This window comes from Musca vetustissima, unplaced genomic scaffold (assembly GCF_032173495.1).
Source record: "Musca vetustissima isolate MV318-11 ecotype Yass unplaced genomic scaffold, APGP_CSIRO_Mvet_v1 utg62347, whole genome shotgun sequence".
Taxonomy (NCBI): Eukaryota; Metazoa; Arthropoda; class Insecta; order Diptera; family Muscidae; genus Musca; species Musca vetustissima.
The window spans coordinates 1-11,677 of record NW_026887088.1 but is presented as its reverse complement, the minus strand read 5'-3'; the positions used below and the strand labels follow the sequence as shown (position 1 = coordinate 11,677).

The window sequence follows — 11,677 nt, the reverse complement described above, 5'->3', positions numbered from 1 at the left end:
CCCTTTACAGCTCTTCGCAGCTCCGCATTGATAATTAGCCGGGGTAGGGCTTCAACTTGTAATATCAAATCGGTGTCACGTATTTCATCCTCGTAGCACTCCATACATGTTGTAAACAACTCCTCCTGAACATCACTGGCAAAGAGATTTGGTCCATAGCATGCCTTAGCTAGGGCAATAACCACACCCATTCGTCGCTGCATCAATTCCAGCTTTTCCTGTGCAATACTTATAAACTGATAGCCCAGTACTTCGCCAAATACCAAATTCAAATCCTCCTCACACTGGATACTGGCATAGCAATTATCGAATTGACAATGCATAATACGTTGGGAATTTATCAGGGGACTAAACAGCTGCACCAGAACATTTTGATCGATTTTTCTACCACAACTATCTTTGGCGAATTCCTCCGGCAACAATCCCTGTTCTATGGCCTTGTCCAAAAAGTGATGTTGTAACTTTTTATTGAATTTCTGATAGACCACATCGTTGGAATTGTTGAAAACAATCAATCCATTCATTATTGAGTTTCGTTTTTAATTATTTTGATATCGTTTTTAATTTAGAATAGCATCACACTGTTTTCTTTTTCTTAAGGAATGTTGGTAGGAATGCACAGAAGTGATAACGAACGTGTAGAGAAATTTTTGCATAGAAATTTTACTTGTTTTGATTCGGGTAGGTTGGTTGGTAGTGGGTGGGTTTTTGCTGTAATGTGGTTTGTATTAGAAGAGTGAGGGAGGGAGAAAAGACCAACAAAAAAATGTAAACAAATCATTATTGTGAATGGAAATATTTTAAACACAGTTTTGCCCGAAGTATCACAGTTAGGGAAGTTCATTTTTAAGCCAGTTATTTAAAGAACTATCACAAACAGAAGCATGGGGGTTTAAAGTCCTATTTTAAAGGAAGGGTAAGTTTTTAATGGATTTTAAGGGAATATCACAATCAGAAGAGTAATTTTTTTAGAGGATTTTCGTGGATTTTTTATATTAAATTTTTAAAAAACTATTTTTAGAGCAACATTTTAAAGGACTACCACAGACAGTTACCAAACGCTATTTTAGAGACCCAATCAAAGATTTTTAAATTGCTATCATTCGGCGCGAAGCAAATACTCACAACATGGTGTTTGTTGGGCCCCAAATGGGCTTCCGATATCCTAAGGCCTCGATATGCAATTCAACATACCCATTTTGATTTCGGTGGGTAGCACCATCGTCGATAATTACAAAGGGGTGATGTAGGAATTCTATCAATTAAGAAATCCTCGCAATATAATTCTGATATTTCCTGGAGAACTTCCAGCAGAATTTAGAGTTCCTATTAATTAGAAGTAATTCCTTTTCCGTAATTGAGTCTCTGTCCCTTGCGATAAACCGATTGCAGTAATTAATCGCTCTCCGATAAATCTTGTCAGAGATTGTTTCCGATGATTCATCCATCTTTACGATGTGAAACTCATCAGCACCAGTAGTCTGGGGACTTCACTACAGCCCGTGGAGATAGTTTCGATCCTCTTCCTCGCCAGGTTTTACGTCCCTACTCAACATCTGAGAGTACTCACCTTGATTTGGAGGAGTCACCAGGATAGCTATTTTAGTAGTCGCTGTAGTACTAATCACCGAATTATCCATGACGTCTTCCTCGTCTGTCAAGACAGAAGGAGCAAGTTTCCTCTATAAGATTGAGGAGAAGGTCCGTTAGCATTCAGCTCTGCTACCCCTAGGCGAGTATATATTAAGTTATCCCTTGCAGTATAACCCTTTCGTATCGTTTTGTGAGTACTTTGTACAGAATCTTGCCCAAGAATTACTTCGTATCCTTACATGATAACTTAGTAAGGTCTTAATGTAGGTAGAGCATCCATATCCTAGTCATCGCTAGAGTATCAAGGTTTCTACTCCTATTCATCCTCTTGTATTCCCCGCCTAGATTTCTTATCAAGGTCTCTAATCCCAAGAATTCAGTTATCTGTCCAGCGAAGATTACTTATCCCCGTCTCTACTTAGAAGAACGGTTGAGCTTAGAATGAAACTCAAACTGACGACTACCGGTAGGTCCCAGCTTTAAGATTATCTGTGTTATAGAATTTCAAAGTAATTCTCGGCGAACTTACTACAGCGTTAGACGAAAAATGTGTCGTTCCAATTCTTAGGATTCCTACAAGGCTTCTTTTTTACTCCGATATTGGTAGTTCGCCAAATTCTAGTCTAGAAGCACTTTTCAGATACTTTTTCTATCTAAACTTTTTGAGAGTTATGTCTGTCCTGAAGTCTTAAGTGGGAAACACAGGACTTCAGGATTGGCATGTTATGTTGGCGTCTTTTATTGTAAAAGGAGAAAACACGTTTGATTCTAATATTCCTTTATAAATTGATATTTCATACCAAGATATATTAATATTATTAATAACAAGCCTGAATCCTCATATGTGTTCCGCCTTTAATTCATTTAAAAGAAAAATCATTTTCTTTTAAATGAATGCTCCCCATCATGTTTAACAGCTCCCCCTTTTGCTGAGCTTTGTCGGTGAGCCGGCATCTTCCCAAGACAGATACACGGAGGATACAACATACTAATTTTCTTGTCCTGATTCCAGCCAATGGCTTGTAGCGAAAGTTTTAAAATTTCAAATTAGAAAAATTGTATTACCCCTTCTAATATGTGCTATTAATTATTGTGATTGATTTGCAGTGGAGTGTCTATTGTGAATTATTTAAGTAAACAAACAGAATTTTATACAAAACAATTGAATATTTATAACCCCTTTAATAAATTAATCCCCAAAAAATGGATGACCATGATGATTCCTTCGACTTGGCTCTGGCCACAATGGAAATACCAGTACCGGCAAAAATTCCTCGAAAGGAACCAACACCACCTGCAAGGAAACCCACAATTCCACCAAAGCAAAACAACCCGCCAGCAGCTACCACCACAGTACAAAAAAACAAACCTGATGAAATTCCCAAAACTGCTGCCAAAATCACTGCCTCAAATCCTCACTGCATCTTGGTACATACGAAGCAAAGAGGAAATCCCATATTAAAATCCATACTAAATTGTCCCTTAGAATATCGTGATGATATTATACCAGATTATGTTGTGGGCAGGACAACTTGTGTTTTATATTTATCGCTGAAATATCATCAACTGAATCCTGATTATATATGTCAGAGGCTAAAGGAGTTGGGTAAATTATTTGAATTACGTGTTTTGTTGGTGCAGGTTGATATACCCGAACCACATGGAGCTCTCAAAACACTTACACGTATTAGTCTTTTGGCGGATTTAACATTGATGTTGGCATGGAATGCCGAGGAGGCGGGGAAAATTATTGAAACTTACAAACTTTTTGAGAAAAAGCCACCGGATTGGATCATGGAACGTGTGGATGCGAATCCACATCAAAAGGTAGTTATATATTTCTGCAGACCTATGTTATGGAAATTTGTTAAACCTATTCTTTTATAGCTTGTCTCTGCCCTAACGAACATAAAACCTGTCAACAAAACCGATGCCACCACGTTATTGCAAAATTTCGGTAGTTTGGAAAAAATCGTAAATGCCAGTGAAGAACGTTTGTCACAGGTTACGGGTCTGGGACCACGTAAAGCCAAGAAATTGTACAAAACCCTACAGGAACCTTTCCTAACAAAATAATTAAATATCTTTTTTTATTGTCTAATTTATTGTATGAAAATAAATCTCTTTGTTAACACTTTATTATTCCACAAACTTCCAAATTTTAATGGTACCATCATCACTACATGACACAAGTTGATGTTGTACAACCGGATTCCATGTGACCTTATTGACATCTTGCATATGGGCCTTATCTTGAGCTGTGGCCAGAACAAACACCGGTTCATTTTTCGTTGAAGTCTCTTCATCCTCTTTGAATATTCTAATGGCATCATCACCACAAGCTGTGGCAATAAGTCCCGTCAATTTACACCATGATACATCGTAAATAGTACGAGAATGCTCCCCGGCCACGGTGCAAACACATTTCCAAACGGTTTCATTATCCGGCGTAGCAATACCTTCAGGATTACCAGGAGCATAGGCACGCCATATTTTCATATTACAATCATCACTAACTGAAACAAGGCGATCTCCCTCAGCATCAAAATCAATAGCCCAGACCGTGCTGGAATGTCCACCCAGTGTGGCCGTGCATTCCCAATCATTATCCAGGGCATTTTCGGCATACATTTTAATGCTGTTATCATAGGAACATGAAGCCAAGACCTCCTTCGTGGGATGCCATATAACGCGTTTGACATCCTGAGTATGGGCGTTTAAGACAGCGGCACATTCAAAATCATCATCACCAGTGACTTCCCAAATCCAAACGGATTTATCGCGGGAGCATGTGGCCAACAATGAGCCGGAGCTGGACCAGCTACAACTTTTCACCTCGTTTTCGTGGCCCTCCAATGTGGCATTGCATTCAAATTCACCTGGAAAGGAGAGGGGCATTAAATAAGGAAAACATATCCATATATAATTTAAGGGAAGCTTAACGGATCGATCTAAACTTACTACAGTCGAAATCGCTTATAACAACGGTCAAGGGACCGTCGAAATTGGGCGCTATAAGGGATAACAAATGTGGGCGGAAATTTTTACCTGGGCTTTTGGTTACCACCGTTATAACCGATATATCGTCATTATAAACGATATTGACTGTATTTTGAGTATTAGATCGATTGAAATGTGCAACCCAAACTTCTGTCAAAATTATAAATTTTGAAACTTACCTGACGCCTTCGACCAAATAGCTGTCGTGCCATCAAAACTTGCCGATGCCAAATATTGTCCACACTTTGACCATGCCACACTGCGTATTGTCCGTTTGTGTCCATCCGAGAGTATTGTTTTTGTTGTCCAAGTATTACCCGACAGTGACCAAATCCTTATGGTTTTATCCTCACCACACGAGGCAAATGCATTACCCTTTGGATGCCATGATACACACCAAATACGTCCCTTGTGTCCTTGGAGTGTGTGTTCGCATTGTAATTTACTCATGTTTTCCGATGGATAGTGTCTGTGTGTTTTTTCCGTATCAATTAATTCGTCCGATATTGTCTTTTCAATGAACTGTTGGTGTTTTTTTCTTCTGTTCTAATCTGACAGCTGATAAGGTAAACCATTCACAATAGAGTTTGTGAGATGGCGTTGCCAGATCATCATTAGTAATGATTTAACTGCAGAATTAATGAAGGCAAGAATTCGGATTTTAAATTGAATAACAAATAAAAAAATATTCTAAATCGGTTCTTGAAATATCGGAAAAATATTGTTGAATATCTAATAGTAATTCTTAATAATCTTTTAATAATTAACTCAGTACTAAAATGTTCCATTGTCTGTCCATTTTATTATTTTTAGCAATAAATCTGTATGTTTTCAATGTTATCACAAATATTTTTCGTTTTGAGCGCCGTTCTCCATTATTCTTTTACAATAAAATAAGCCAACTTAACATACCAATCCTGGAGTCCTCTTATGTGTTTCCCTCCTAATTCCAGTTTATGTGCATTTACACACTCCACCGAGAATATCGGTGTCATAAAGATCCCCGTTTACATTGGTCCTTCGAATCGGATCTGCGACCGAATGTACATGAAATTGATGTTGAAGAATTTTCCTTAAAGGTGGAGGAAATTCGGCCAGCTTGGTTGAAAATCCAAAGAGAAGAAAATTGAAAAAAGAGAATGCTATGTCAGAACTAGGCTGCGGCAAGGAAGGACAGCAAGACATTTTGGAAAAGGGACTTCTGTTTTGAGTGCAAATGATGCTACAGAACGAGGGGATGAGTCTGTGAGTTATTATTCCGTAAAAGAAAGGTTCGATACTGGGCCAAAAACATAATGGTTATACTAGCAAACATCGACATGTGGGTAGAGTTGATCGATAGTCTGAATATGAGTGTATATCTCTCCAGGATCATCTTTTTCACGATTCAATTGAGGAAACCGCTTCCATCAGTTTCATTTAAGAAAATATCTCAACCTCTCTCTGGGATGATTAACGGCCAAGGAAGACGCTATGGATACCACTGTGATCAACACAAAAGTCCTAATTCCATGGCGGGCAGTGGCAATTCAAAACTTATAAGGCAAGGGCCAGTTAATCTATCGGGATAAGATTATGATTACCGACAAAAAAATTCCTTCAGAACAAGAAACTCACGATATTTTTCCATGGCAGGCAGTGGCAATTCAAGACTTTCAATCAAAGGCGAGTTCATCCATTGGGATAGGAATTCGAATACCGACAAGAAATTCTTTCAGATCGGTTACGTCAACAAAGGCCCCTACTAAGAACGGCAAGGAAGAGGCGAAAGCTGAACTTGCTGTTTCTAAACAGAGGTCCAGAGACCAATACCGATGCTTAGCGACAATGCTGCTCAATCAGGATTTCCCCGAAGACCAACGTGTGACAACATTGATCGAGTCATTCCCGATGGGTGCATCTGTGAGGATCATTGATTTTCAGTCTGAATGAGCTCTTCATTTGGCGGGTTCGATGGTCAATATGACCTCCAAACGGTGGAGGATGATGAAAAGCAGTATACCGGTCCACCAAATTAATTTTTTTTCACAGTAAATTAATGAAATCATGTATGTGGCCCTGGCGCGGTGTAACAGGAATTCTTTGAACTGGAAGACGTCTTGTCCCGTAACCTACCCTGGGAAAAAACTCTGTCCATATGTTGGTCAAATGAACTTGCAGTCTTGCTGCAAATCTAACGAATTCATGGCACGAGGACTAATCCATGCATTTTTTGAGAGTTGGGCTTTGATTTATTAAATAAGGCTTTTGTTTAAGTCTGGTTTTAAGTTTTTCGACTGTGGGTGGATTTTCAATTTTTTTTTCGAATTCCATATTAAAGCCAATTTTGTTAATATACTGAAGGTGAAAACAAAATAATCAATTTGTATCATTTAAGTTAAGACGTCAAATATCAAAACACATATTCTACTCGAATGTGTTATTAGGTCACAAAAGTGTCATCCATCTACGTACATATCTATGTACTCTTGTAAATATATTCAATTTATAAATAATTCACTTTTTTGTCTAATTCACAACTATGTACCTCAATTTAGATATCGTGATTTTGTTATGTTCGCCATTATGTTCGCCAGCTTTACGGTTGGAGTGTTCATTCAACATTGTTGTTGAAATGTGATTTGAATTACAAATAAGTTTTTCATCAATATTCACATGCATATGAATGTAACCAGATGTGGATATAGTTGATTTGTGGTACATAGAGTTCTGGGTTATCATCATAACACTTCATTCTTTCCCCCGAAGCCGTTTAAAGTCATCAGGCGGATATGTATGTAAGAAATTTGTCAGTTTTGGTATGTGGAATTTTGTTATAGTATAATTTGGCATATTTAATGAAAATTTATAGGTGTCACTGTGGTTAAATAAGGGACAATTTTCTTGAAGTATGTTAATGTATCGTTTTGAATGAAATGCGTGAATATTCGAAATAATTTATATCGAGTTTATTGTATGTAATTATTTGAGGATGGCGCGGTGTATTTGAAAATTTTGAAGTCTCAAAACAATTGAATCATGTCATACCTTTTATATCCCTATCATATCTATATTCTACTGTTCGTAAAATTTAAAGTTCTGAGAATCATTTATTAGCCACTACCAGCAACACATGAGTATGAGTAAGAGTATGCATTTTGAGACTGCCAGCATGTTCCAAATGAAATCTGATTGAAATTGGAGTATATGACGTACATTCATAGTATGATACTGAAAAGATTTCCGAATGATAAAAGTGTTATTGAAATGTAATGTATCTGTTGAAATTGTGCGGACGTGTCTGTCGAAAATTGTTAAATCATGAAATGCCGGTTGTATTAAGTTGCAGTTGTAATGTGCTTCAAAAGATTTCTAAATGCATAATATGTGTCTTATAAATTATGGCTATATAATGGCAAAGTAGTTATTAAAATAATTATATTTTGGGAATTTATTCTGAGTCGAATTAAAATAAAAGGAAGCTATTATATCCTCCAGAGCTACATGTAACCACCAATTTGAGCTACAGAGCTACATGTAACCATCAACATAGAGTTCGAACCGAGAAAGAAAAGGTGATAAAAGGCCTGCTAAGCTAACCAAAACTTGTATAGGCAATAAAAATTTTCAAGCCTACATATCCGCGGGATCAAATGACGTAATACCCGGCATGCGGTAACATATATCCGGAGTGTTGATCACACTGAAAGGACATTTTAGGGATCGTCTGCGTGTATCATACACACTAAGTCAATGGAAGGATTTAATTGTAACCTTCATCCGAAATGTCGGGAAAACAAGTCATACTTTACAGAAATACTATAGACGGATTAGGCTATCTTCGTTTGATCTGGACAAGATTAGTTGATACATCTTTGCATGAAGTGAGAGGAATATGTATTAAGAGGGTTATGGGTTATATGGATAACTACACCCTCACCTTGGCTGTGTTCCTATAACATAACATAAAACTGGAATTTGTCCATTCCGCACTAGAATACACAATTGATTGAATTAATGGGATGCTGAGAAGCAGAATCAATTGATGATTCTGCTTGGAAAGATGTTACTGGGAGGAATATGCTCTTCCTTGTCCTGGCTCCTGGCGATGGGATCCTACTCAGTAAAATTGGACCCAAACTAATGGTCTTGGGGTCAACCCTGAACAACTGACCTTTACCACAAATTAAAGTGGATAAGGAATGTAGATTTCTCTACATTCTTTATCCACAAGAGGTCTAATCAATAGAGCTGGGGATTAAAACCGGAGATCGTACACTGGATGTAAGTCTATGGAAGTGTTGCGTGGTGGCAGGCACTTAACAACCGAACACTCTTGACCAAATAAAGCAACTGACAACGATCGACACCTACAGTTCTTCATATCACCATATATCGGTCGGAACATTTAGGGCCCAGTTTTGTTAATTGCCTGGCAGACGGTTTTAATCCTCTGAGAAAACGAAACATCACACTTAGGATGAAAAATTAAGCTAGTCCATCAGCATCTCAAATAAACTAAATATTGGAAATATTTGCGAAACATTTTCAGTTTGAAAATACATCAGGGAGTATCCGAATACATAAAAGTGAGCAGAATCTGACATATTTCTGCGAAGAATCCATAAACCCGGAATTATAAATTACAGTTCATTTGATTGGAAAATGAACCTAATATTATCCAAATTCATACATATACATTTATATAGTAACATTGTTTGCAAACCCATTTCTTTGGAGATTCTGGAATGCTAAATAACCGCCCATTCTGTTGGCGATATGTTCTAGGAGTAGTATGAACATATGCAAAATATCGAAGACCTTTTTTGAAAAATTAAAATTTTATGAAAATGGCGCCCAATTTTGCGAGATTTAGTGATGATAATTTTTTTATATGATATTATAATTATATTTTTATCGTATATCTTATAAACGAATTGTCAATAATCCTGCTTTTGGTATTCTATTTTCGTCTAAATCTGATTGTTTGAAAATAAAATCCTTTCATTTTATTCATTCGTTCATATATTCTGTGGTAGATGGGTCATTTAAGAACTGTAAAATAAAATTTATGATGAAACGAATGTGTGTGTTCATTCATACAAGTGTCCCAATACTTTTATTACATGTTCTTTGATGCTATATTTAACTTCTGTTCTGACTTCTGCATACACAACTTCTAAGCGTAGCGTTTGAGCTAAAAAAAATTGCAATGCGGGTTAAATGTTTTGGCAATTTACAGCAAAATGTTTTGAGATAATGGATGTGCTGCTATGCAATTTACTGAATCAATTGAATAGAAAGGGCAAATGGTAAAAAATAGAAAAATATATTCGTGCAATATGTTTTATTGATGAATAAAGAACAATATTGATTGAAGTAATATTTGATTCACAAAATCATATTTTTTATATACACACGATGAAGTCTTAATAGATTATGCCGAGATTGAGATAGAAATTTCAATTATTGAACATAGGTCTAAGAACTTCTGGAATGTGCGTAAATTTTTGCCGAATCGAAATGTTAATATTAGACATAAGGCTGAAAGTATAAAAATATGCTTCCGCAATTGGTTTGAGTAGACCTCCAATCGATGTGATCCATCTATTGTACATTGTACTAGATTCCAAGCAACGGCTGTGATTGGCTTTAACACGACAAAGCAGGTCAGGTCAGTGTCCACAATTGAGATGAATGAGGGACCAAGATAAGCCTGAATCTTGGTCCTTCACCTGTGGTAGCTACTTTCATCACCCGTTGAAATAGTGACCTGAAATGTGCCGTGAGTTCAACCATTAGAACTATTAAAAATAGGGTTAGTTGCACACTCGAAAAACCACTTCTACTATGAAAAACGAAACGAAAAAGAAAACCCAACCCCCTAATGTGGACGAACACCGCAAACGTATAAAGGAATACAATCTGCGAATCTGCACTTGGAATGTGCGCACGTTGTACAGAACAGGCGCAGTTTTCGCTTTGGCGGATGTACTCAAAAAGTTCAAAGCCAGTATTATTGCCTTACGGGAAATGCAATAGAAAGGGACAGGCGTAAGTAAATCACATGATTACGCACTGTATATAGCTGCCATGAAACGAGACATGAATCTGGCTGCGGATTTTTCGTTAACGGGAGAATAAAGGACCTCGTCTTCAGATTTACTTTAGTGGATGAGCGAATTGCTATAATCCGTATAAATGCGAAGTTGTTCTACATCAGTCTTATTTGAGCCTATGTTCCGACGGAAGACAAAGATGAGCAGACAAAAGACATATTTTGCGAGCGGCCGTAGCTGTTTCTACACAGCTACGACCGCTCCCCTGGTCATGGCATTAAAACTCTTCTAAGAGATTACAATGCAAAAATCGGAAGGGGGAATATTTTTGGCCCCACCGTCGGAAAATTCAGCCTCCACGAAGAAACATTAGACAACGGAATTAGGTTGATTGACTTCGCGGCAGGAAAATACATCTCGATATACACAAGGCCACTTAAATTTCTCCCGATCAAGCAAAGAGAAATCAAATTGATCATGTTGTGATAGACGGAAGGCATTCGTCCAGTGTTTTAGACGTTCGATCGATACGAGGAGCGAATATCGATTTGGACCATTCCTTGTAGAAGCCAGGGTTCACACTCGTCAAAATGTAGCAGCAAAGGTGCGGTCTAATGTAACACGGAAACTCGACGTCGAAAAGCTGCAAACACAACAGATAGCAGAATAGCCTACTCCGCTCAACTTACCCACTTGCTAGACAAAAGCACTCCTTGTCCTGATAATAATATAGAAACACAATGGCAAAGAATTGTATACTCCCTACAAACAGCAGCAAGATCAACACTTGGGTACCAAAGATCACCATCAATAAACCCATGGTACGATCAGGAGTGTCGTAATGCTACTGAGGTGAAAAACGCCGCGTATAGGATAACCCTGCAGACAGTAACAACATGTAATGTGATGGAGAACTTTCGGGAGAAAAAGAGAGAGAGGAAAAACGTGTTTTCCCAGAAAAAGGAAGCAAATCGAGATGTACAGGAGTCAGAATGAAGTCCGAAGTCCAAACCGATGGCTTTGGTGCGGGCACATCCTCTTTTAGG

At 37.7% G+C, this 11,677-nt stretch overlaps 2 protein-coding genes across 2 annotated transcripts; one reads left to right on the top strand and one right to left on the bottom strand.

Moving 5' to 3' along the window:
• Positions 1 to 2,796: 2,796 nt before the first annotated feature.
• LOC133334600 (DNA excision repair protein ERCC-1-like) lies at positions 2,797 to 3,669 on the top strand. Its single transcript, XM_061542915.1, has 2 exons — positions 2,797 to 3,420; positions 3,481 to 3,669. Exons 1-2 carry the CDS (start codon positions 2,797 to 2,799, stop codon positions 3,667 to 3,669), a joined length of 813 nt encoding a protein of 270 aa, XP_061398899.1.
• Positions 3,670 to 3,695: 26 nt separating this feature from the next.
• LOC133334599 (probable cytosolic iron-sulfur protein assembly protein Ciao1) lies at positions 3,696 to 5,043 on the bottom strand. The gene is made up of 2 exons (XM_061542914.1): positions 4,773 to 5,043; positions 3,696 to 4,472 (listed from the first exon to the last, which is right to left on the bottom strand). Exons 1-2 carry the CDS (start codon positions 5,041 to 5,043, stop codon positions 3,733 to 3,735), a joined length of 1,011 nt encoding a protein of 336 aa, XP_061398898.1. The 3' UTR covers positions 3,696 to 3,732.
• Positions 5,044 to 11,677: the final 6,634 nt, after the last annotated feature.

What these genes read in the sequence shown, in the direction of transcription:
- LOC133334600 (XM_061542915.1), top strand. Translation starts at nt 2,797, where the DNA reads ATGGATGACCATGATGATTCCTTCGACTTGGCTCTGGCCACAATGGAA. An exon ending in ATGCGAATCCACATCAAAAG is followed by an intron (nt 3,421 to 3,480) that starts GTAGTTATATAT and finishes ATTCTTTTATAG; the next exon opens with CTTGTCTCTGCCCTAACGAA.
- LOC133334599 (XM_061542914.1), bottom strand. Translation starts at nt 5,043, where the DNA reads ATGAGTAAATTACAATGCGAACACACACTCCAAGGACACAAGGGACGT. An exon ending in TATTTGGTCGAAGGCGTCAG is followed by an intron (nt 4,473 to 4,772) that starts GTAAGTTTCAAA and finishes TCTCCTTTCCAG; the next exon opens with GTGAATTTGAATGCAATGCC.